The sequence below is a fragment of the Thunnus thynnus genome, chromosome 3 (assembly GCF_963924715.1).
Source record: "Thunnus thynnus chromosome 3, fThuThy2.1, whole genome shotgun sequence".
NCBI classification, from domain to species: Eukaryota; Metazoa; Chordata; class Actinopteri; order Scombriformes; family Scombridae; genus Thunnus; species Thunnus thynnus.
The window spans coordinates 17,912,313-17,933,734 of NC_089519.1; the positions used below are offsets into that span (position 1 = coordinate 17,912,313).

Consider the following 21,422-nt stretch of genomic DNA (forward strand, 5'->3'; position numbering starts at 1 on the left):
TAATTTGCCTACTATCATTATTATTGACATGAATCTGGGTGGGGGTGAGTGAATAGGAAAGTCATAGAGTGGCTGTTCCTGAGACATCACTAGCGTCCCCTACCAAGAAAATTCAACTTAATTATTCTTTTTAATTCCAAAATTTCTTTTTCCCCTTTCTTTGTTCCTTTTCCATTCCTCTCCCTATTTATTATTTATTCATTATTATCATCATTAATTTTTTCTTTCTTATACCACTCACCCCGATTGCTCTTCTACACTTACATACACAGTCACACCTACACACAAGGAAATCCTGTACAACAGACTGCCCTACACTTTCCCTAACACACACATTTCATATTATAAGTACTAACGTTTTTTTTTTCTGCTGTTACTGCTGTACATCCTCAATGCATGTTTTGTCTTATCACGCAAATCCTGTCCATGTCATCCATTCTGTCTCGTCTTATCTTGTATCACCTGTTTTGTCTCATCTCACTAAATAAAATTAATGAATTAATTAATTAATTAAATATAATAAAATAGACGAATAAAAAGGGGATAAAACAAGCAAACAAACAAAAATAAAATGAAAGGAAAAAAGGAAGGGAAAATAAATAAAAATAAAATTCTGCACCTCTTTGTCCTGAGAGCCCAACCAGAGATGCCCTCCTTTTCTCTCTTTTGTTTTAGTTAGTTTGAGTCTAGCTTTCCCGCTTGTCTTGTGCTGTGTCATATGTTTTGTTTGTTTGTTGTCATGTTGGTCACTTTTACTGCACTATTTGTTGGTCATTGTTTGTTTTCATGTTGGTCACTTGTATTGCATTGTATTGACAAGTGCAGTGCCCATTCAAAACGTGCATGTTCGGAATGGGCCGATTTCCCAGTACCTAGAGAGAATAGCGCCTTTACCCTAAATGCCTCAAATGCAGGCTATCAGTAGACGCTGCAATTTATTGATGTTCCCTAAATGCCTCACATGGTGGCTGTCAGTAGACGCTATAGTTTCCCTTTGTTCTCTAAATGCCTCACATGCAGGCTATTGGGAGACACTACAATTTACCGATGCTCACTACATACCACACACGCAGAATATCTGGAGACTACAATTTTGAGTTGAGCTGAAGTTAATCGGATGAACTGTAGTGCCCATTCAAAACATGCCTGAGACATCCTGCACTGTCTGTCTTTGTGCATACAAAGTTCCTGCGCGTGAGGAACTTGAATAGTAGAGTTTAACTCTGAACTTTTTCAATTCATTCTCTGTGGTAGTTCTTATCACTACTGATGTAATCCCATCTCTGACCACAATGTGGGTTGCAATGGCAGAGTATGTAAGGTATCAACCTGCCAGGTATGAAGTAGATCGGATGAATGGTTCTCGAGATATGCAAAGGACAAACATACATACAGACAGACAGACAGACAGACAGAGATTCCTTGCTTTATATAAAGAGATGACGTTGACCTTGAGGGCAGATGGAACACTACCAGTTTGAAGGGAAAGGCTGACAGTTTGGGTGATTGGGTATGATTGAGCAGAGCTGTGGGAATGGGGTCCAGGGCATAAGAACAGGGTTTTGTCTTCCTCAATGTGGCTCTGCCTGATGCCAGTAAAATGGAGGAGAGACAGCAAGCTCTCAGACAGAGGGTCAATGACAGGAAGAGATAGCGAGGAAGAGCTCGACATCAGAGAGCAGATGTTGTTGACCTTGGCTCTGAAAAAGTCAATGAAGCTCTTACATGCTCTTCTGTAGCCTAAATTGGGGCTTCAGGAGATGATTTATGGTGGGAAAAAGATGCTTAGGGTTGCCAGGGTTGTTATTAATTAGATTGAAGTAGAACCGTGACTGAGCATCTTTAAGGGACTTTGAGTAAGTCCTTTGATGTTAACGGAAGGCCAGTTTATGGACAGCGAGCCCAGAGCATCTGAAGCATCGTTCCAGGAGATGTCCAACTGTTTTTATTTTCCATAGGTCATGAGTGAACCAGGGAGCAGAGCGTGAAAAATTTACCTCACACATCTTCTCTCCTTTTCATCCTCTTCTCCTCTGGTCTGCTGTTACGTCTATCAGCAGGTCTCAATGAGGGGAGTCACATCCACCTGCTGCATGACGCACATTACCTTATTTGGACATCACTCCCTGAATTGGGGGTGTTCCCCAGAGATAAAGCTGAGCCACTGACAGGTGCAAAGTGATCCCAAGGCATTCTCCATAACCTGTTATTCCCCTTCTCCTTTCCACAAGGTTAGGTTGTAAAAAATAGGCAATAAATGAAAAGTGCAAAGCAACAATTGCCTTTGTACTTCTCTACACATTCCATGCTGTGCTGTCTCTGTGTTATGGTAGATATTTTAAGATAAGATATTTTATATACTTTTATGTATTTTATTCATAAACACTTATTTTAACACTTTAAATTCCTAAAATTAAGAGCGTAATAAAAACAAAAATTGGATTTTTGCGCCTATTTCCACTTTTATTTGAATTCAAATACAAATATAAATAATTTTGCTGCCTCAACAAATATAGATACAAATACAAATACTGGGCTCTCTGCACATCCCTAGTATGGACATTAACATTTTAGAGCAAGGCATTCAATAGATCAAAAATCAAGCATAGGCAAGGGAGACAGCTTCAGTTCAGCCCGGTGCATGATTGCTAAACCACCGCCACTGCGAGAGCTGCAGGCTTTTTCCATGTATCTATAGCCAGGAGGGCAGGCCTCATTAAGCAAAGAGTAGTCTCTTGGTTTATGCCAGGTTTTAGTTAGGCACATGACATCAAGTCCCTTGTCCAAGATGTGGTCATGTATGAGGAGGGATTTATTGGTGAGAGATTGTGTATTAAATAGTTCTATGGTGGCAGGAGACAGAGCTGAGGATGGAAGTCTCTGCAAACTCTGCAGTACACTGTTATCCACTCCATATTTTGTATCTTGCCTGGTACAGGGTAGTCTTGCGACATTTCCAACAATGACACGCAGAAACGAGGTCTGTTTCTTAAAGTCCCAAACTCTTGGCAGCAGGTTAAAAACCCTTTATCAGGTGTAATTGGGAAGCTGTGTAAACTCCGTAGCTGTGTGGCGGTGTAGGACATCATAGCAAGCAATTGCATCATTTGGGCAAAATGGCAGCATTGGTAACAACCACAGTCGCAGTCTGGATCATTACAGCAAACATGAGGAGAGCTTCAGTTGAAGAAAAACCCCAGTCACTAGAGTTCATCAGTGACAGCGCAGCTCTGGGTGATTTCCGTACTGATAGAGAGTGCAGGGAAGCCGGACGGGGCTTTGTAGCACACCTGAGCTGACAGGCTGGGGAAGGAGACAGCCACTGTCCTCCGGTGAAAAGGGATCCCAGTAGGCAGCACTTTACATTGATTAATCCAAAGTCTGCCAGTTCAATAGAACGTATTCCAACGCAGGGAGCGATCAAAATACACAGACAGAAAACATGAAAAGCTTGAGCAAAATGCAGGAAGGTCACGTAAAGCATAAAAGCAGTGAAATTCAGAGTCAACTGTCAATTTGGCAAAGAGGAGTGGCAGCCAGTATGTGCCAGCATTCCCTAGTGATGCACAGTGGCCCCCCTCCCACTGAAACACATGCACCAAAAATGACCTTATGTTTCATAATTTTACTTAAATAAAAACACTCAGTGTGTTCATGTGGATTTAGTGGTTTGGTCTACATGCATTAACATTGCACCACAGATCTCCACTGCCTTCATTTCAATGTATTCAGAGGATTGAACACATTGAACACATACAGTATAATCCCAATATTGAGTAGCTCTGTGTCCAGTGCTCACAAGACTCAATACAGCATATTTAAAAGCATTATGCTGATTAATCTTTACCTTTGAAATTTGATGAAAGGGTCTGTCTTCAGAGGTGGCACAAAGAGGCGGCACCGAAGCCTGATGGTCGTCAGGCCCTAAAAGAAAAGCACCAACACTGAGAAATTGAGTGGTATTAAAGGCTTTTTCTCCCTTTTGAACTTGTGGGGTGAGACCGCTTCATCATTTACCATGTACAATCCATTTCTTTAAAGTCACCAGCATTTCTAAAGCTCACTAAGATTACCAGGTAATATCTTGTTTGTTTAGTGTGATAACAACTATTATAACAACTGGAGACTCCAGGAAGTTACTTGTTCAGCACAAAACCCCCATAAACCAGCAGACAGACATTTTCAATTAAAGAAATGAGATACATGTTAATTAATAAACTTTATAAGTGTGGTAGGTGGGTTTTGTTACCTTTGGACAGAGCCACGGTAGCTGTGTCCAGAGTGGTAGCGGCCTTCTCTTCTAACTCTGTCAGAAAGCAAATTAGCATATTTCCCAAAATGTTAAACTCCCATCCTTTGACATTATTACACATATTACACCTCATATGAAACTGTCCAAAACTATATTAGAAGCTTGGATTTTAAAGGTGTCTTGCAGCTGTTGGCCACTTGGTGGCTGCAGAACAGTGTAAAAACAACAATTTACATATTATCACTTTTTTTATGGTGATCATGTTAGCCTATGTTCACTTACGTAATATTGCAAAAATCAGGCACATCCTCTCCCAAAAAGATGCAGAAAAACTAGTCCACGCATTTGTTACTTCTAGGCTGGATTATTGCAATTCCTTATTATCAGGCTGCCCTAACAAGTCTCTAAAGACTCTCCAGCTGGTCCAGAATGCAGCTGCAAAAACTAGAAAAAGAGATCATATTTCTCCCATTTTAGCTTCGCTATGTTGGCTTCCTGTAAAATCTAGAATAGAATTTAAAATCCTTCTCCTAACTTACAAAGCCCTTAATGGTCAGGCACCATCATATCTTAAAGAGCTCATAGTACCGTATTAGCCCACTAAAACACTGCGCTCCCAGAATGCAGGATTACTGGTGGTTCCTACAGTCTTTAAAAGTAGAATGGGAGGCAGAGCCTTTGGCTATCAGGCTCCTCTCCTGAGGAACCATCTTCCAGATTCGGTCCGGGGGGCAGACACCCTCTCTAAGTTTAAGACTAGGCTTAAAACTTTCATTTTTGATGAAGCTTATAGTTAGGGCCGGCCGGGCTCGCCTTGGATCAGCCCTTAGTTATGCTGCTATAGGCCTAGACTGCCAGGGAATGACGCACTGAGCTCCTCTCTCCTCTCCCTCCTCTCCATCTGTATGCATTCATGAACCATCAATGCATGTTACTAACTTGGCTTCTTCCCCGGAGGTTTTTGTGCTTTCTCATCTCGCAGGAAACCCTGGGTGACAGTCCGAGCCTTCGTGGTCCTTCGCAGTCCTGTTGGTATCCTTCCCCGGCTACTGCTGCTGTTATTGTTATTGTTATGATTGTTGTTATTCTTATTTTGAGTAGAGCTGCAACGATTAGTCAATTAATCCATCACTTCGTTGATCGACAGATAATGCATTGTCATCTATTTTTGATGTAATAATCATTTTGTGTCCTTTTTTTTTAAAGAAAAAATGGCAAAATTCTATGGTTCCAGCTTAAACAAATATTTCCTGTTTTTTTTAGTCTTCTATGATAGTAAATTGACTATCTTTGGGTTGAGGACTGTTTGTCAGGACAAAGCAACATTGAAGGACATCACCTTGGGCTTTGGGAAAAAGTGATCAACATTTTTCACCATTTTCTGACATTTTATGGACCAAACAACTAGCAAACAAATTACCATTAGTTGCAGCCCTAATTTGGAGTCATGTTAATATACAATATTCATTCTCCTTTTAGCTTTAGGTTTTCTCTCCAATAACTCCCGTTAACCACCTAGTTGCTAACTGTGTCTGTTTGCTGCGGAGCAGGTAGTGTACCCACAGTTTACCAGAGCTTCTTTGATAAAAAACAGCTGTCTGCTGCTGCTGGAAACACTCAGTAGAGCTGAGGAGCTGTAGTCAGGTGTGGGTGCTCTCACATTACTCCTAATCATTTGACCCATTGTTAATATAAAAACATTGATTAAGTGCAGTTTTAAGGTATGTTTCGTAGGACTGTAGAAGGCTGTAAGAAAATCTTGGTCAACTGAAATCGTACATAATCTTCAACTAATCGATTGGTCACGGGGCAGGGGGGCTTGGAAATTGTTGGATGTTATGGGAAAGAGTGAACTCAGCAGCCACACACTTCTCCATTCTCTATTTCTCTGTTTAGTGTCTTCAGGTTAGGCTAACCCATTGTTGCTAACTTTGGAGCTAACCTCCTTTACTTTTCCAGCCAACGGATGTGACTTTTCTTGGACTTGACAAGCTGCAGCATTTATTAACTGACACACTGGAGTCTGTACTGTACATTTACTGCCAGACTGACAACTTATTGCTAACCTTTTCCTCTGCTCCGCTCACGTTCACTGTCTATTTTCTGCCGCTCTTTCCCACCCACTGCACAAACATTTTATGCAATGCCCTATTCCTTAACGGAAATACGCTACCAAGAGTTTCCCAGGCAACAACACAGAGGTTGTCTCACATATTGGAACAGCGCTGCACAGAGGCTCCCAAACGCTATTGATTTCCGAATGAAAGGATATTTGGTGTTATTTTTGGCATTAAAAAATATTTTTTCGGCCTGGCGGGGGTTCTCGTTGTTACAATCATAGGAGAAACACTTGTTCAGTAAATACTCAGTAAACACTGAGTACAGTTAGACCTAGCAGGGTCCATTAGTTTGGGCGAGCTCAAAGTTGTGAAAACAACGGGGGTGTTTTGAATACACATGTATTTGTTACTCTGTACCTCCCGCTGCAGGAAAAAAATGTATTAATCCTGGAAGGCTATTGATGTAGCACTTTTCTCCCTCTGAAAATAACACAGCGATACCAATGAGAATTTGGTCGGACGAGAACATATCGTCCAACTAATCAACCAGTTGACCAGGAGACTACAGCCCTAATGTTGCTACAGTCTCTGATCCCCGTCTTAAGAAGGTTAGCTTGTCAAGATCTCGTTTTACTTGTTTCATTGCTTCAGTTTTACGCTCAAATCTAACTACCACATAGTGACTGGGGCCTGGTAGTACACCAGCACAAAATAGCAGGTAATCTGCGGGGTGCAACGGATCACAAAACTCACGGTTCGGATCGTATCACGGATTTGAGTCACGGGTCGGATCATTTTTCGAATCAGCAAGAAAAAGAAAGAAAGAAAGCAGGAGACAAATAAAACTTTTCTTTCAATATATTCTGTAAAACACTTGAAGCAAGGAACTTTTGCCCATGTTCTTAAATGAAAACAACATTAAAGATGTCCAATTTTTAAATACAATCTTAAAATATATAAAATATGCAAAGCTCAATTGTTAAATTAAATTACAATATGAAGCATGATACCTTTCTCTTTTAAACATGGTAGTGAATGAGACAACAGCCTGTGTCCACATCATGAACACACGTCTTGTCCTGCAGCTCAGTTTATTGAACGAACCACCAAACAAACACCGCTAACGTCAATTAGCAGCTAGAAGGCTAATTAGCTGGTCATCTGCAGCACATTAAACAGCATGTAAATAACGTTATACCTGCAGACGTCACTTCGGACCCGTTAGATGCTGATTTGGTCATTGCTCTTCAAAATCCCAGTTAGTGACGCGCTGTCTGTCCATGACTTGTACTTACAGCAGTTTGTTTACTTTGTCTTAAATGAGACATTACATTTTGCAATTAATCCGCGGTTCACATGCCTGCCGAACCGTGGGGGCGATGCGTACGGATCAACTACGATCCGTTTTACCCCTAGGTAATACCTGATAATGTCACAAAACCTGGACGATCAAACTGGAAAAAATGTCTGCAGAAACATGTATTTTGTGATTCAGCTGAACTGACTCCTCCATGCTGGTAGTCTAATTCAACTTGAAAGCAAACTTTCCTCTCAGTATGACTTTTCCTTTACACAGCCTGTCATCCGTTGCATTGATATGTGCTAGAGAGACTGTATGCCTGTATGATGCTGAGGACCACATCACTGCGTGAGCCATTAGAGCACAGTAGTGTCTCAGTGCTCAGTTATGAAGTGAAGCAGTGACAGCCACTACATGCTGCTGTATGGCCTCATATTGATCAAAGGCTAATGCATCAGCTTATCAATGCATGTCTCAGGACATTTCTGTGTCGTCTCCCTCACACGTCATTTTGCATAGTGAGTATGTTTCCAGGCCAGCTGCTGCACCATGGGTTTACCTTCGGGTGGCCTAAAATGAACGGCGTGCATTTCTTCCCGCTGACTCCGTCTCCTCATCTTCCTCTCGTAGCTCCGCATCTTCACGTCCATTTCTCGCAGCTTCTGCCGCAGGGCATCGTTCTCCTTCTCGCTCTTCTCCCTTTCTTGGTCCATCTGGGAACGCAACGCCGCGTAGCCATCGTCCACCAATTTGCAGATCTCCGCCACCGCCGAATTAGCCAGTATCTCTATGATCGAGGCGATTTGTGCTTGAAAGCCGACACAGTCCGCCATCATCGTCAGGTCTCTATAATGTGCTCCCGCACGGACAGAGGCGCGCGGCGGACGGCTGCTGCTGCTGCTGCTGCGGTGGCGGTGCACGTGACCAGATCCACCGTGGAGGAGACTGATGTGTTACGGCGGACATGCAGAAAGCTCCGGTGACAGGTGTCTGGACCACACGTTCTGTCCCTGTCCGCCTGATGTGCTTAACAACGTTATGGCTCTTAGGGGTGCGAGAGTCGCCTGCTGATGACGTCAGTTTGTTGTTCAGCGGTTCTCGATTTGGATCTAGTTAAAGGTTGCTTGATTTTCTCAGTTTTTATGACACTATATGCTACTGTGAACATGCTAAAAAATAACTGATAATGATTTTCATGTTACCCGCTATTTGTTTTGATTCACAATCAAATTTCCCTCAAAGCTAGATAAGTTCGGTTTTTTGTTGACCTTAAATCACAAATACAGTCTGAGATTTATGTTAACAGAAAGAGCATAAAGTTATACATAGGTTGATGATTATTTCTCTTTGTAAACCTTGCGCTGTGTTCGTTTTGTTGTTGGTTTTCTTTTTCTTAACATATCTGTCTTAAAAAAATCTGACTTCTGATGTAATGGTGTACTGAATTTATCTCATAATGTTTGGCTTGTATTACGTCATGTCTTTGTTCTATATTGTTTCCTCTGTGTTCCTTTTTTTTAGAAAAGAAGAAAAAACAAGCAGCTCTAAATGTTTCAAACGTCTGAACCAATTAAGAAGTCTGATGTAATTAGCAAAAATGTAACGATTAAGAGGCACTATCTACATTAAACTGTCAGAATGAAGTTGATCAAAAGCCAGAGAAGCAGAACAACAACAACAATAGATATATGACTAGCAACAGCAAATAGCAGCGACGGCTGGAGAAGGACATCCCCGCAGCGAAGGCCCACAGCCCGGTCTCTGGGGTTTCCGGCAGATGAGAAAGTGCAAAGAACTCCGTGGAAGAAGCCAAGTTAGTAACATGCATTAATGGTAAATGAATACATACAGATGGAGAGGAGGAGAGAGGAGCTCAGTGCATCATGGGAAGTCCCCCGGCAGTCTTGGCCTATAGCAGCATGACTAAGTGCTGGTCCAAGGCAAGCCTGGCTGGCCCTAACTATAAGCTTTATCAAAAAGGACAGTTTTAAGCCTATTCTTAAATGTAGAGAGGGTGTCTGCCCCCTGGGCCAAATCTGGGAGATGGTTCCACAGGAGGGGAGCCTGATCGCTGAAGGCTCTGCCTCCCATTCTACTTTTGGAGACTGTAGGAACCACAAGTAAGCCTGCATTCTGGGTGCTCAGTGTTCTAGCAGGGTAATAGGGTATTATGAGCTTTTTAAGATATGGTTGGGCCTGACCATTAAGAGCTTTGTAGGTGAGGAGAAGGATTTTAAATTCAATTCGGGATTTTACTGGAAGCCGATGAAGCAAAGCTAAATATTGATTTGATTTATTGAATGGGACAGTGTGCAGTATTAAGCATAAATGATGCACTGCACTGGAGTTAGCTTGAAGCTAATTTGCTTCCGTAGTCCCCCAGAATCAAATCATACAACAGCACAACAACAAACAGTACAAAGCAAAAAACAAAAACAAAAAAAAAACACACCATACAAAATACAAAGCTACACACAACAGCACATCACATACACCCACAATGTCAATTAAAAATTAATAATGAAAACTAGGCTCAGTGGTCACACAGTGGATTTGTCTTTAGTTGATTTTTTAATTTGGCCTTGAATGTATTGATAGAACTACAGTTCTTATCAGGTAGGGCATTCCACTGAGTTCTGGCTTTCACAGAAAAAGCTGACTGCCCAAATGCAGTGCGACAAAATGGTATGGTACAATCTTGTATAGAGGATATTCTGGAGGATCTAATAGAACTTACTGAGCGAGTGTACACAAAGTCACATAGTGGAGGAGGGGCCAAACCATTAAAATTTTATAAACTAGGCACAAATTTGAGAATAATCTGAAATTGTCAAAGCTTAGTAAATTGTATTTCTCTAGGACCCCACAGTGATGGAAATGCATTGGCTTTTTGTCCAGAGTTTTTAGAGTTTGTTTGTATAAGGACTCATGAGGTTTTATGGCTGTTTCTCCAGCCTGACCTCAACATGTGATGCAATAAGACATATGGGAAAGAATCATAGCATGCATAAATATCTTGGCTGCGTCCAAAGAGAGACAGTTTCTAATATGTCTAAAATTTGCTAAGTTTTACTTTATGGTTTTAACCGTTTTTTTAACATGTTTATTAAAGTTCAAATTTGGATGGAGTGTCACACGAAGATATTTAAAATCATTCACCATGTCTATTTTTTTCCCTTTGATGAAAATATCAGCATTAGGAGGTTGTACCATAGTTTTAGAGAAAAACATACCTTTTGTCTTGTTTACATTTAGACTCAGACATGATTGATCAAATGGGAGAAATATGATCTCTTTTTCTAGTTTTTGTCAGTATACATGCAGCAGGAGAGTCTTGAGAGACTTGTTAGGGCAGCCTGATAATAAGGAATTGCAATAATACAGCCTGGAAGTAACAAATACGTGGACTAGTTTTTCTGCATCTTTTTGGGACAGGATGTGCCTGATTTTTGCAATATTACATAAGTGAACATAGGCTAACATGATCACCATAAAAACTTTATAAAGTGATAATATGTAAATTTAGCTTAGAAGCTAAGAAGTAACAAATGTGTGGACTATTTTTTGAGAAAGGCTATGCCTGATTTTTACGTAAGTGAAAAATGGCAGTCCTTGAAATTTGTTTTATGTGGGAGTTAAAGGACATATCCTTATCAAAGATAACTCCCAGATTCCTCACAGAGGAGCTGGAGGCCAGAGTAATGCCATCTAGAGTAGATATATCATTAGATAATGTGTTTCTAAGGTGTTTAGGGCCGAGCACAATAACTTAAGTTTTGTCTGAATTTAGTAGCAGAAAATTGCAGTTCATCCGGGTCCCTATGTCCTTAAGGCATGCTTGGAGTTTAGTTAACTTATTGGTTTCACCTGGCTTCATTGATAAATATAATTGGGAATCATCTTCATAGCAATGAAAATCTATGGAGTGTTTCCAAATAATATTGCCCAAAGGAAGCATATATAAGGTGAATAGTATTGGTCCAAGTAGAGAACCTAAATGGCTCCTACAGAATGTGATGATTAATTGTGTCAAATGCGGCACTAAGATCTAACAAGACAAGTATAGAGAGAAGTCCTTTGTCTGATGCAGTTAGGAGATCATTTGTGAGTTTCACCAGTGCTGTCTCTGTGCTATGATACACTATGTAAAACACTTAAAGCAAGGAACTTTTGCCCATGGTCTTAAATGAAAACAACATTCAAGATGTCCAATGTTTAAATACAATCTTAAAATATATAAAATATTCAAAGTTCAATTGTTAAATTAAATTGCAATATGAAGCATGATACCTTTCTCTTTTAAACATGGTAGTGAATGAGACAACAGCCTGTGTCCACATCATGAACACACATTTTGTCCTGCAGCTCAGTTTGTTGAACGAGCCACTAAACAAACATTCACCGCTAACGTCAATTAGCAGCTAGAAGGCTAATTAGTTGGTCATCTGCAGCACATTAAACAGCATGTAAATAACGTTATACATGCAGATGTCACTTCGGACCCGTTAGATGCTGATTTGGTCATTGCTCTTCAAAATCCCTGTTGGCAACAAGCTGTCTGTCCATGACTTGTACTTACAGCAGTTTGTTTACTTTGTCTTACATGAGATTACATTTTGCAATTAATCCGCGGTTCACGTGCCTGCCAAACCGTGGAGGGCGATCCGTACAGATCACGAATCAACTACGATCCGTTGCACCCCTAGTAACTACTCTTGGAGCACACTGTGCACGTAGCAGATGTCCATGTAAAAAAATCCATCACAAACTGATGTCAGCTCGGGCCAAAAGTAGAAAAAAACATTGGAAACTTAGCATTCAGAGCAGCCTGAAGCTGCTGCTTTTTGCTCACAGGGATTACTGCTACATATGTTTACCTCGTTATTTGACACGTTGGCCACTTTTAACATGAATATCCGACATTGTGACATTATATATATGTCTGAAAAGAAGGAAAAGCATAATACCTCCCCTTTAAGTCAAATCTTTGGTACTACTTAACTTTTCGGCCAAACCGCAACAGCGGGGCTAGCCCTATAAATGTGAATGTCCCTGACTGACTGACTGACTGACTGCTTGACTGACTGACTGTTTGACTGACTGACTGATGAAGTTACACCATTAGTTGTCCAGTCATATAGTAGGTTTTGACCTAGTCTTGTTAAACTGAAAATTAGATCAAAACTCAAATTGTAAATTGAATTCATATCATTTTGTATTTTTACTAATGAAATGCATGTCATTAATCATATTCCTTTATTAGTAAAATTCCATACGCAAAATTGGAGCATTATATTATAAATTTGATGTTGATGACATTTACTTAACTCTTTAAATGTATTATATTTCTTTATTGATTTATTATTATTTGTGCACTACGTCAAGCAGTCCCTTGTTGTTGTTGTTGAAATGGTAAACCTGTTGTGATGTCAATTTTGTACATAATGCTGAGTGCTCCACTGGACTGATAGGAATAACATTTTCTTAGCAGACTAACAAAATGATATTTCTTGGCTATGAGGACTTTCTCAGATTTGAAACCTTTCCTGTTATATATAAAACATCAAATGGTAATAAATTAAGTTATTCTACAACTGCTGAGATGCCATTTGATGCAACGAGAGTTGCAAAAACTGGAAGCTACAACTACTATTTTATGTGATCAGAACAGTTTGTTTTTTTTAATTATGTTATGTGAACAGGAACTCCCATTTTTCTGATCTCCAGTGGCAAAAACATGTGTTAAAATCTTACATAATTTATATTAGGACTTGGTTATATGGAAAAAATCAACTATCATGATATTTTTGACAAAATACCTTGATATCAATATTGCGACAATATTGTGGGGATGACTATTGGTGCTTTCACAAAATATTTACAGAATTAGATTTTTGATAAATAATCATCAGTAATATGGATATAATGAAAATATAACTGGGTAAAAGCAAATAATAGAATAGCTAGAACAGTCTGGTATGTTAAGAAAATGACATCAGTTTACTGTAATGCAGCCTTTAAAACCTGGAATATACAACACTTATGCCATATCACAGTATTACAATATCCAAAATCTAAGAAAATATCTAGTCTCATATCCCGATATCATTATATTGATATATTGCCCAGCCTTAATTTATATCTCACCTACTCCCACCATATTTTAAGATTTGTAGCGTAGATGTGATTTTTAAAAGATGAAACTGACACAAACATTTCTTATGACTCTTAACACGTAACAGCATTCTGGAGGAAAGTAAAGGATTATTCTGCTCAAACAAACCAATCACACAGTTAAGGTAGAGGCTAAAAATGTTACTTTAACAACTACAAAAATACAACTGTTCATTCTATTCAGTAAATTTCCAATTCTTTCCCATCTCTTGAATCATTCTTTGACTTTGGAAATAAAAATACTGTTGAGTTTATTTATAATAAGAAATGTGAACATATTGATCTGCTTCAGAGGTCATTTAAAATAATCTGAGCAAGATAACTATGTCTTTTGCACTTGTTTAATTAATTAATTTACTCTTCATTATTTTTTTTTAGTTTTTTAAATTTTGTATTATTGTTTTATTTTTTTCTTTTATTGACATTTATGGCTTGATTTAATGAATGAGCAAGTACTATGTGTACTAAAATTCTGTTTCAGGATGTTCTGTCACTGTTCTGTCTCCAATAAAGTTGGAAAAAAAAATATAAACATGCAGCACTCCACATTCACAAAGTAAATGTATTCAGTCTCACTGGCGTAATTAAATATGACTAAAAGGCCACTTTTTCATGTTTTATTGTAAACACAAGGATACATATATACCAACACAGGACAATATTCAGTCTGTTAAATACTTTCTAGCAGCAATACTGACCAAAACATCTACTAAAACATCCACAACAGCAGCATGTGGCTGCTGTTTTTGTTTCTTCACTTGCTGATATGAACGCTCTGGTGGCGGACCAGGTTTCCCAGCACAGAGAAGTTCTTTCCACACTTGGTGCAGCTGTAGGGTCTCTCTCCGTGTGGACTGCCTGATGGACCTTGAGGCTGCAGGCCTGTGAGAAGCGCTTCCTGCACAGGCTGCAGCTATAGCGCTTCTCCCCCGTGTGGACGCTCATGTGTCTCTTGATGTGGCTGGACTGGGAGAAGCGCTTGCCACACTGAGTGCAGCTGAATGGTTTCTCCCCAGTGTGAACCCGCTGGTGGGTTTTGAGCTGATGTGGGTGGATGAAGGGCTTCTTACAGAGGTGGCAGTGAAAGATCCCCTCCCTGCCGTGCGAACGCTGGTGTACCACCAGGTCTCTGGGGCTGGAGAAGAGCTGAGCACTGTGGGCAGCTGAACACTCGTTCTGTGCTGCTGGGCAAGCCTTTGCTCCTCGAGTCAGAGGAGGAGTTACTGAAGGATGGCATGGCATTTAAAATGAAATCTAACACAATTAAGAGCGCAACAAGTGAAGAGGTATGAATACTTTCTGAATCCATTGTATTTAATACTGGTTATATATGAACATAATAAATGGAAGAAAAGGTTGCCAAACACATTTATAGATAATGTGCACTTTTCAGTCATGGCATCTGTACCATTGCTGGCTTCATTAATCTATACAAATAATAGCTTTTGGCTTTCAATGTAGGTTTCTGTTATGTAAATATTGTATAATGGCTCGATTCAAACATGGGACAGGACTATAATGGCTACAGCTGCAACTCTCGAGTGATATTTGGCACCTGCTGTGCAAGAGGGAGCGCACATTTACTACCACCTCTCTCCCTTTATATTAATGTGACTGCATTCAATTCAGACATGTGCTGGAAAGGTTACTAGATCTGACCTTGTAAGATTGCTGTTGTGACTTTTATGGCAAAGTGACTTGGAAGCAAGAGACTGACATGTAAAATTGACAGCACATTTATGTTCTAAAGTGCATGTTGAAGGAGGGTTCAGTTAGCAAGTTACAGGCTAATTTACTGAGCGGTGTTCACTCATGTTAGAGTTTGTTCATGCTTACTGCTGCTACTCGGGGCTGTCTGATGGTCCACCACACTGCAGCTTGTCTGCTCCTCTTCCAGCCTTTCCTTCTTGATTACATCCACCTCTGGCTCCACTGGCTGCACGGTCTCAACCACCGGCTGAGGGACAGAAAATATATAGAATAGGCTTAGGTAGGTAGCTGGTTAGGAAGGTATGGCTCTTTCTGTGGGGTATTGGTTAGGATTAGGTTAGGTATTCCTTTCAGGATATTTATTAACGATCCAGCTACCTTTGTACAGTCCAGTAACTTGGTATTTGTAGTAGTGGGTGTAAAAATACGAGCTGTATTTGTGTGTGTGGTCTAGAAGAGATACAGAAATGGAAATACATAAGTTAAGATGTAAATAAACAATGACTATCTAGTCACCCTTTTTTAACAAAATAAGGTATACTTTATTGTCCCCTTAGGGGAAATGGAAAGTCTGTAGTGCTCTTGCACTACAAATTTGATATGTGCTTAGCAAAGGTTATAAGCAGCCAAGACTGTTAAGGATGTTTTTTTGTTTTTCATTCATTAAATTCTTTTAAATTCCTAATTTTTTTAATGGTGCTTTCACACAATCTTTACTTTCAATGGTTACATTTAACTTGCAAGCAACTTTATGTAAACACTAATGTCATTTTTCCATTTGGCATTAAGCTTTTACACAGTAAGGAGGGAGATGGACAGAAGAAGAGATAAAGTAAGACAAGCTGACTGTTGTACAGATAGCAGCACAGACCCTGGACAGCTGACTGTCTGTATTCTCCAGGCTTGTGGACTTGACATGTCTTCTTCCACTGGTAGGATCTTCTCCAAAGTGGTGATCTGTTCAAAGAAAATCAGAGGACTTTGTTGCATATGTATGTTACACTATTGCAAGTTACTGTATGTGTATTCTCTGCCATGTACCTTGTACTTACAGAAATGCAAACAGCAAGTGGTAAAGATTTTAAAATATAATGTATATTAAAGCACAGACTTTAATTTTTGTTTGTGTGTGGTTTAGTGTTGTTAGCTGCATGCATTCATGTCCCATTAATGCATGTTACTAACTCGGCATCTTCTCTCTCCAGTAGTTTTGTGCTTTCTCATCTCTTTCCTGCTGTTGCTTTCTGCAGGTATTTCTGCCTCCAGAGCTGTAGAATCTGGATCTGTGATTGCAAGCCACCCACTGCCCCCCTGATCCTGCTCAACACCCACTGCTACAATTATAAGTATTAGTCTTATTATTGTATGGTCTAGAAGAGATACAGAAATGGAAATACATAAATTAAGATGTTTACATAAGTTAAGATTATTAGTATTAGTCTTATTATTATTATCATCATCATGATTATTATTACTATACATCTCAATGTGGGACTTGCATTGTGCCATGCTCACCTTCTTCCTGCTCTCTCTCTCCCCTCTCCCCCTCCCAAGGAGTTTTTCCTTGCCACTGTCGCCAAGTGCTTGCTCATGGGGTAATGTTAGGTCTAGACCTGCTCTATGTGAAAAGTGTCCTGTGATTACTTCTGTTGTGGTTTGGCACTATATAAATAAAACTGACTTGACTTTACTTAAAGGTTTACACATGTAGCACAGTTGTCACTAATGTCTATGTCCTCCTTTTCAGTCTGGATAAACCTTGCTATCTTTCTGATAAAATCTGTTCAAACCAGAGCCATCACACACAAGGTGACATAAATCTAAGTTAATGTAAAATTACTGACAGTACTGTGCAAATGTTTTAGGCACTAAAAGTAACGTGAGGATGCTTACAAAAATAATGCCATGAATAGTTTTTTTTATTTATCAATTAACTTGATACAAAGTTGAGTAAACAGCAGAAACATACATGAAATCAATATTTGGTGTGAGCAGCTTTGCCTTTAAAACAGCAGCAGTTCTCCTCAGTACACCTGCACACAGTTTTTCAGGTACTTGGCAGATAGGTTGTTCCTGCATCTTGGGGAAGTTGCCACAGTTCTTGTATTGTGGATTTAGGCGTCTCAGCTGCTTCTGTCTCTCATATAATTCCAGACTGACTCCATAATATTGAGGTCAGGGCTCTGTGGGGGTCATACCATCTGTTGCAGGACTACTTGCTCTTCTTTAGCTGAAGATAAGACTATCTTGGGCCATCTTGTTTGGACTCATTGTCATGCTGCAGAATAAATTTAGGACCAATCCGAAAACCTCCCTGATGGTATTGCATTATGGATAAGAATCAAAACATCTTAAGTGCATAAACCTTTTACACAGTACTGTATGTCCTCAATATATCCCCAGTCAGCTTGATACTGTAGCTTTTGTTGCAGACACAACAAAAAGAATAATACAACATCACAAGCTCAACTTTTGAATAATAGAAAAGTCGGTGTAAAATTTGGTGTAAAGCCGAGCCATTTTTACACCAAGCCTAAATGCATGGATCACACAGTGATGGAGCATTCTCCCTCGAGACAAATTTAAGCCAAACTCCTTTAACATCTTTAAATATAACAGCAGTTGCATGTGGCATGGAGACAATGGGCAAAGACACAAACTGCTGAAAGACACTTTCATTATAACAAGAAATGTTCATATGTCGTTATGATGAAAAAAGATCCAGTCAGAGCTTAAAGAGAAGACATTACAGCCTATATTGGAGAAACTGACAATAACTGGTTAAAATCATTTGATGTAAATAATTGTGTTTTGTTTTATTATTTTATGCTTGACAAGACACTGTGAGAATCTGCTGTTATTGAAATGCTGAGTCTGTTGTGCTGAGGATTCAATTTCCTCCAACCAAATGAAAATGCATTTGAAAAAGCCTACTGTTTATTTTCAGTAAATTACAGTAAAATGCTGAAAAGTCATCATACAGTACATGGCAAAAAGTAAAACAAATGGACAACAATCTGCTGCTATAACTATACATTAACTGATCTGATCAAAGATGCAGATGAAAGCCACAACTTTGGCTCCCAGACCTAATTCAAATGTCTCTCTTCAATGTGAGAGCCCAGTACAACTTTCATTTCAAATGATGTTATTCTGTTTTTCCAGCAGTTGGAACCTGGCTACAGGGATCTGCTCCCTTTCAGCCAGCTGCCACTTGAGGCTGAACTAACTGCCATTACACTCACACACACAGTAATACTTTGTTGTAGTGTGCTGCAGGTGTAACTTATGAACTCAGGCACCCAGGTCTATACTATTTTTCAGTACTATGCGGTACTTTTATTTTCAGTACACATACTAATTCTATAATAGTAGTCCCACATATTAGAAGTGTATGCAGTATACAGTGTCCTATTTAAGCTTCGAGTGGATGATTTTCGAAAGTATCTAATTATAATGAGAAAAAAATGTAAAAAGCAGGGGGAAAAGATTAGAAAAGACAGCAGCTGTTTTTCGGCAGTGAGAGACTGTAAGGTCATGTTAAAATGTCACATTTATTGCATGAAGCCTGGTGTGCAATTTTCTCCATGCATGACACAAAGTTCGGATGGAGCAGGCTAACCTTTACTGGTATGTGTCACCACTAGCGCCGGTATGGGCTCCATCAGCCGCAGTCTGCTCTTCAGTGCCAGGTTCTCCCTCTGACTCCGAGATATTTCCAACCTCAGAGTGTCAAAACCATCGTCAACGAGCTGACAGATCTCTGCCACCGCCGCGTTAGCTAAAACTTCCATTATTGACGCCAGCTGACTGTGGAAATTGACACAACTCGCCATCCTGTGAAACGGTAACGTTACTGCTTGCAACTCGACGTGTCTCCCAGCAAATTTACTGTTTAGTTGTTTGCGCAAAGTTAATCAATACATAGAACTTATCAAAAAATGGAGGGAAACAGTAATAGTCATCCTCAGTAATGACTGCCCTTTATAAAAATGTTCTTATCAATTAAATTGTTGTTTTTTGTTTACTTGTGTGTCGCAAAGTTGTTCCTTGGTATACCGTAATTATTGGAAGAAAGACGAATATCAAATTCCTTGGACCTTTCTCACGCCAGGGACACAGCCTGCGTGAACCTCAGCAGAGCATGTATATCGTTGAACTGCTGCGTCTCGCACGCTTGCAGCGTCCACACAGACAACGTTTGTTTCATATCGCAACGCATGTTTCATATCATGTCATTTCATCAATAAATTTCATTTATATTTAGTTTAGTCAGAAAACGATTAAGAAGCATGTGCTCAATTGTTAAAAAATAAATAAACAATATGTGAGATGAAAGCGGCTTTCTTTTTCATGGGCATGGTGAGGGTTTGGTTGAGGCTACTTCTGTCAGTCACATAGGCCCGGTTTACACCTGGTATTAACTTGCGTCTCGGGTGATCCGATCACAAGTGGACAGCTTTAAGTAGGCCTATACTCCTCAAAAACGACGTTTTTTGTTGTTTTTTTTTTTTTGTTTTGTTTTGTTTTTAAGATTGATTATATTAATCATTCCGCCAGTTAAACCCCGCTGTCACCGCTCCAAGTGAAGAAAATCCCTCCAGACGACACCAAGTTCCCTAAGCGAGCCAAACACACTCCGACAAACAAACCTCCAAACTGTCAGGAGGGAAACTGACAACAAATAAAGAAAATAACAACATCAAATCTCCGCCTCGAAGCAGGTGAAACAACAGGCAGGAGCCCCTGTTTGAACTAATATCACAGAAAGTGACAGGAGTTGAGAGAAGAAGCTCCGTGTGTCACCGACTCTCCGTACTGGAGTTCCCCGCCAGAGAGACTCCCTACCCCTGCGTGCACTGCCCAGGCTGACATTTCATGCCTGTGACATACTCTACACATATAAATGGATGGTAAATGGACTGTACTTGTATAGCGCCTTCCTAGTCCACTCAAAGCGCTTTCACACTACGAATCACTTTCACCCATTCACACACATTCATACGCTGAATAGTACAGGGGCTACAATGCAAGGTCCCAACCTGCCCATCAGAGGAAATCTAATCATTTATACACATTCACACACTGATGACACAGCCATCAGGAGCAATTCGGGGATACGTATCTTGCCCAAGGACAGATCGACATACCGACTGGAGGAGCCGGGAATCGAACCGCTCTACCTCCTGAACCACAGCCGCGACATTGAAATCATAGTGAAAGGTGTTATTTTGCTGGTATGATGTCAATATGACTGTCAACAGATCATCTTCTCTGCCTATTTTTGCTGAGAACGGTGTGTGTCACACCTGGGCCACACTGAATGCGTGAGCAGCGCGTGTGCGTCGCGGAACCTCTTGCTTTTCATTTCGGTGCCCATGTTAACAGGTTAGAGCGTCTCACGCGAGGCTGCTGCGTCGCTTCATCTAGAGATTCGAGGTCTCGCCTATTTTCTCCGCGTGACGCGCGCGGTTCTCAGCAGAAATAGACAGGGTAAACAAGAAAGATAGGGCTGCCAGTGGCAGACGCGCCGCAGCAGACACGCTTCCAGTGTGGACGCTGCAAGCGTGAGAGACGCAGCAGTTCAGCGATGAACACACACTGCTGAGGTTCACGCATCCAGTGTGTCCCAGGCGTTATGCGGAATAAATAGGCGAGACCCCGAATCTCTGAATGACGCGCCGCAGCAGCCACGCGGGCTGTGTGGCTGCTCTAATCTGTTAACATGGGCGCCGAAATGAAAAGCAAGAGGTTCCGCAACGCACACGCGCTGTGTGTCCCGGCTGGAATGCGTTGGGGTGTTATGTGTGGACTACAGCCAGGACCATAATTTTACAAACATTGGTCAGGCCAGATTTAACAATTGTGGACTGTAAATTCCTCCCAGTTTGCTAAAACCCTACAAAGGTCATGACCACAGTGTCCT

General features: G+C 40.4%; 2 protein-coding genes across 5 annotated transcripts in view; both read right to left on the minus strand.

The window, feature by feature from the left end:
* Nucleotides 1-8,666, minus strand: part of LOC137179657 (zinc finger protein 853-like) — a 23,830-nt gene extending 15,164 nt beyond the window's left edge. The window contains exons 1-3 of one of the 4 annotated variants that reach the window (XM_067584498.1): nt 8,172-8,666; nt 4,250-4,306; nt 3,848-3,924 (exon numbers count right to left, since the gene is read on the minus strand). In XM_067584498.1, coding sequence (XP_067440599.1) covers nt 3,848-3,924; nt 4,250-4,306; nt 8,172-8,448 — 411 coding nt within the window. In that variant the 5' untranslated portion in view covers nt 8,449-8,666. The remainder of the gene's footprint in view (nt 1-3,847; nt 3,925-4,249; nt 4,307-8,171) is intronic. The other 3 variants (XM_067584497.1, XM_067584500.1, XM_067584499.1) reach the window with 3 other exon arrangements.
* A 4,126-nt stretch (nt 8,667-12,792) lies between these two features.
* On the minus strand, nt 12,793-19,748 carry LOC137179661 (zinc finger protein 18-like). Its single transcript, XM_067584508.1, is given in 6 exon segments — nt 12,793-14,635; nt 14,638-14,988; nt 15,623-15,743; nt 15,875-15,946; nt 16,368-16,453; nt 19,119-19,748. Coding segments are annotated over 6 exon segments (939 nt in total). The 5' UTR covers nt 19,333-19,748; the 3' UTR covers nt 12,793-14,540.
* Between the last annotated feature and the right edge of the window lie 1,674 nt (nt 19,749-21,422).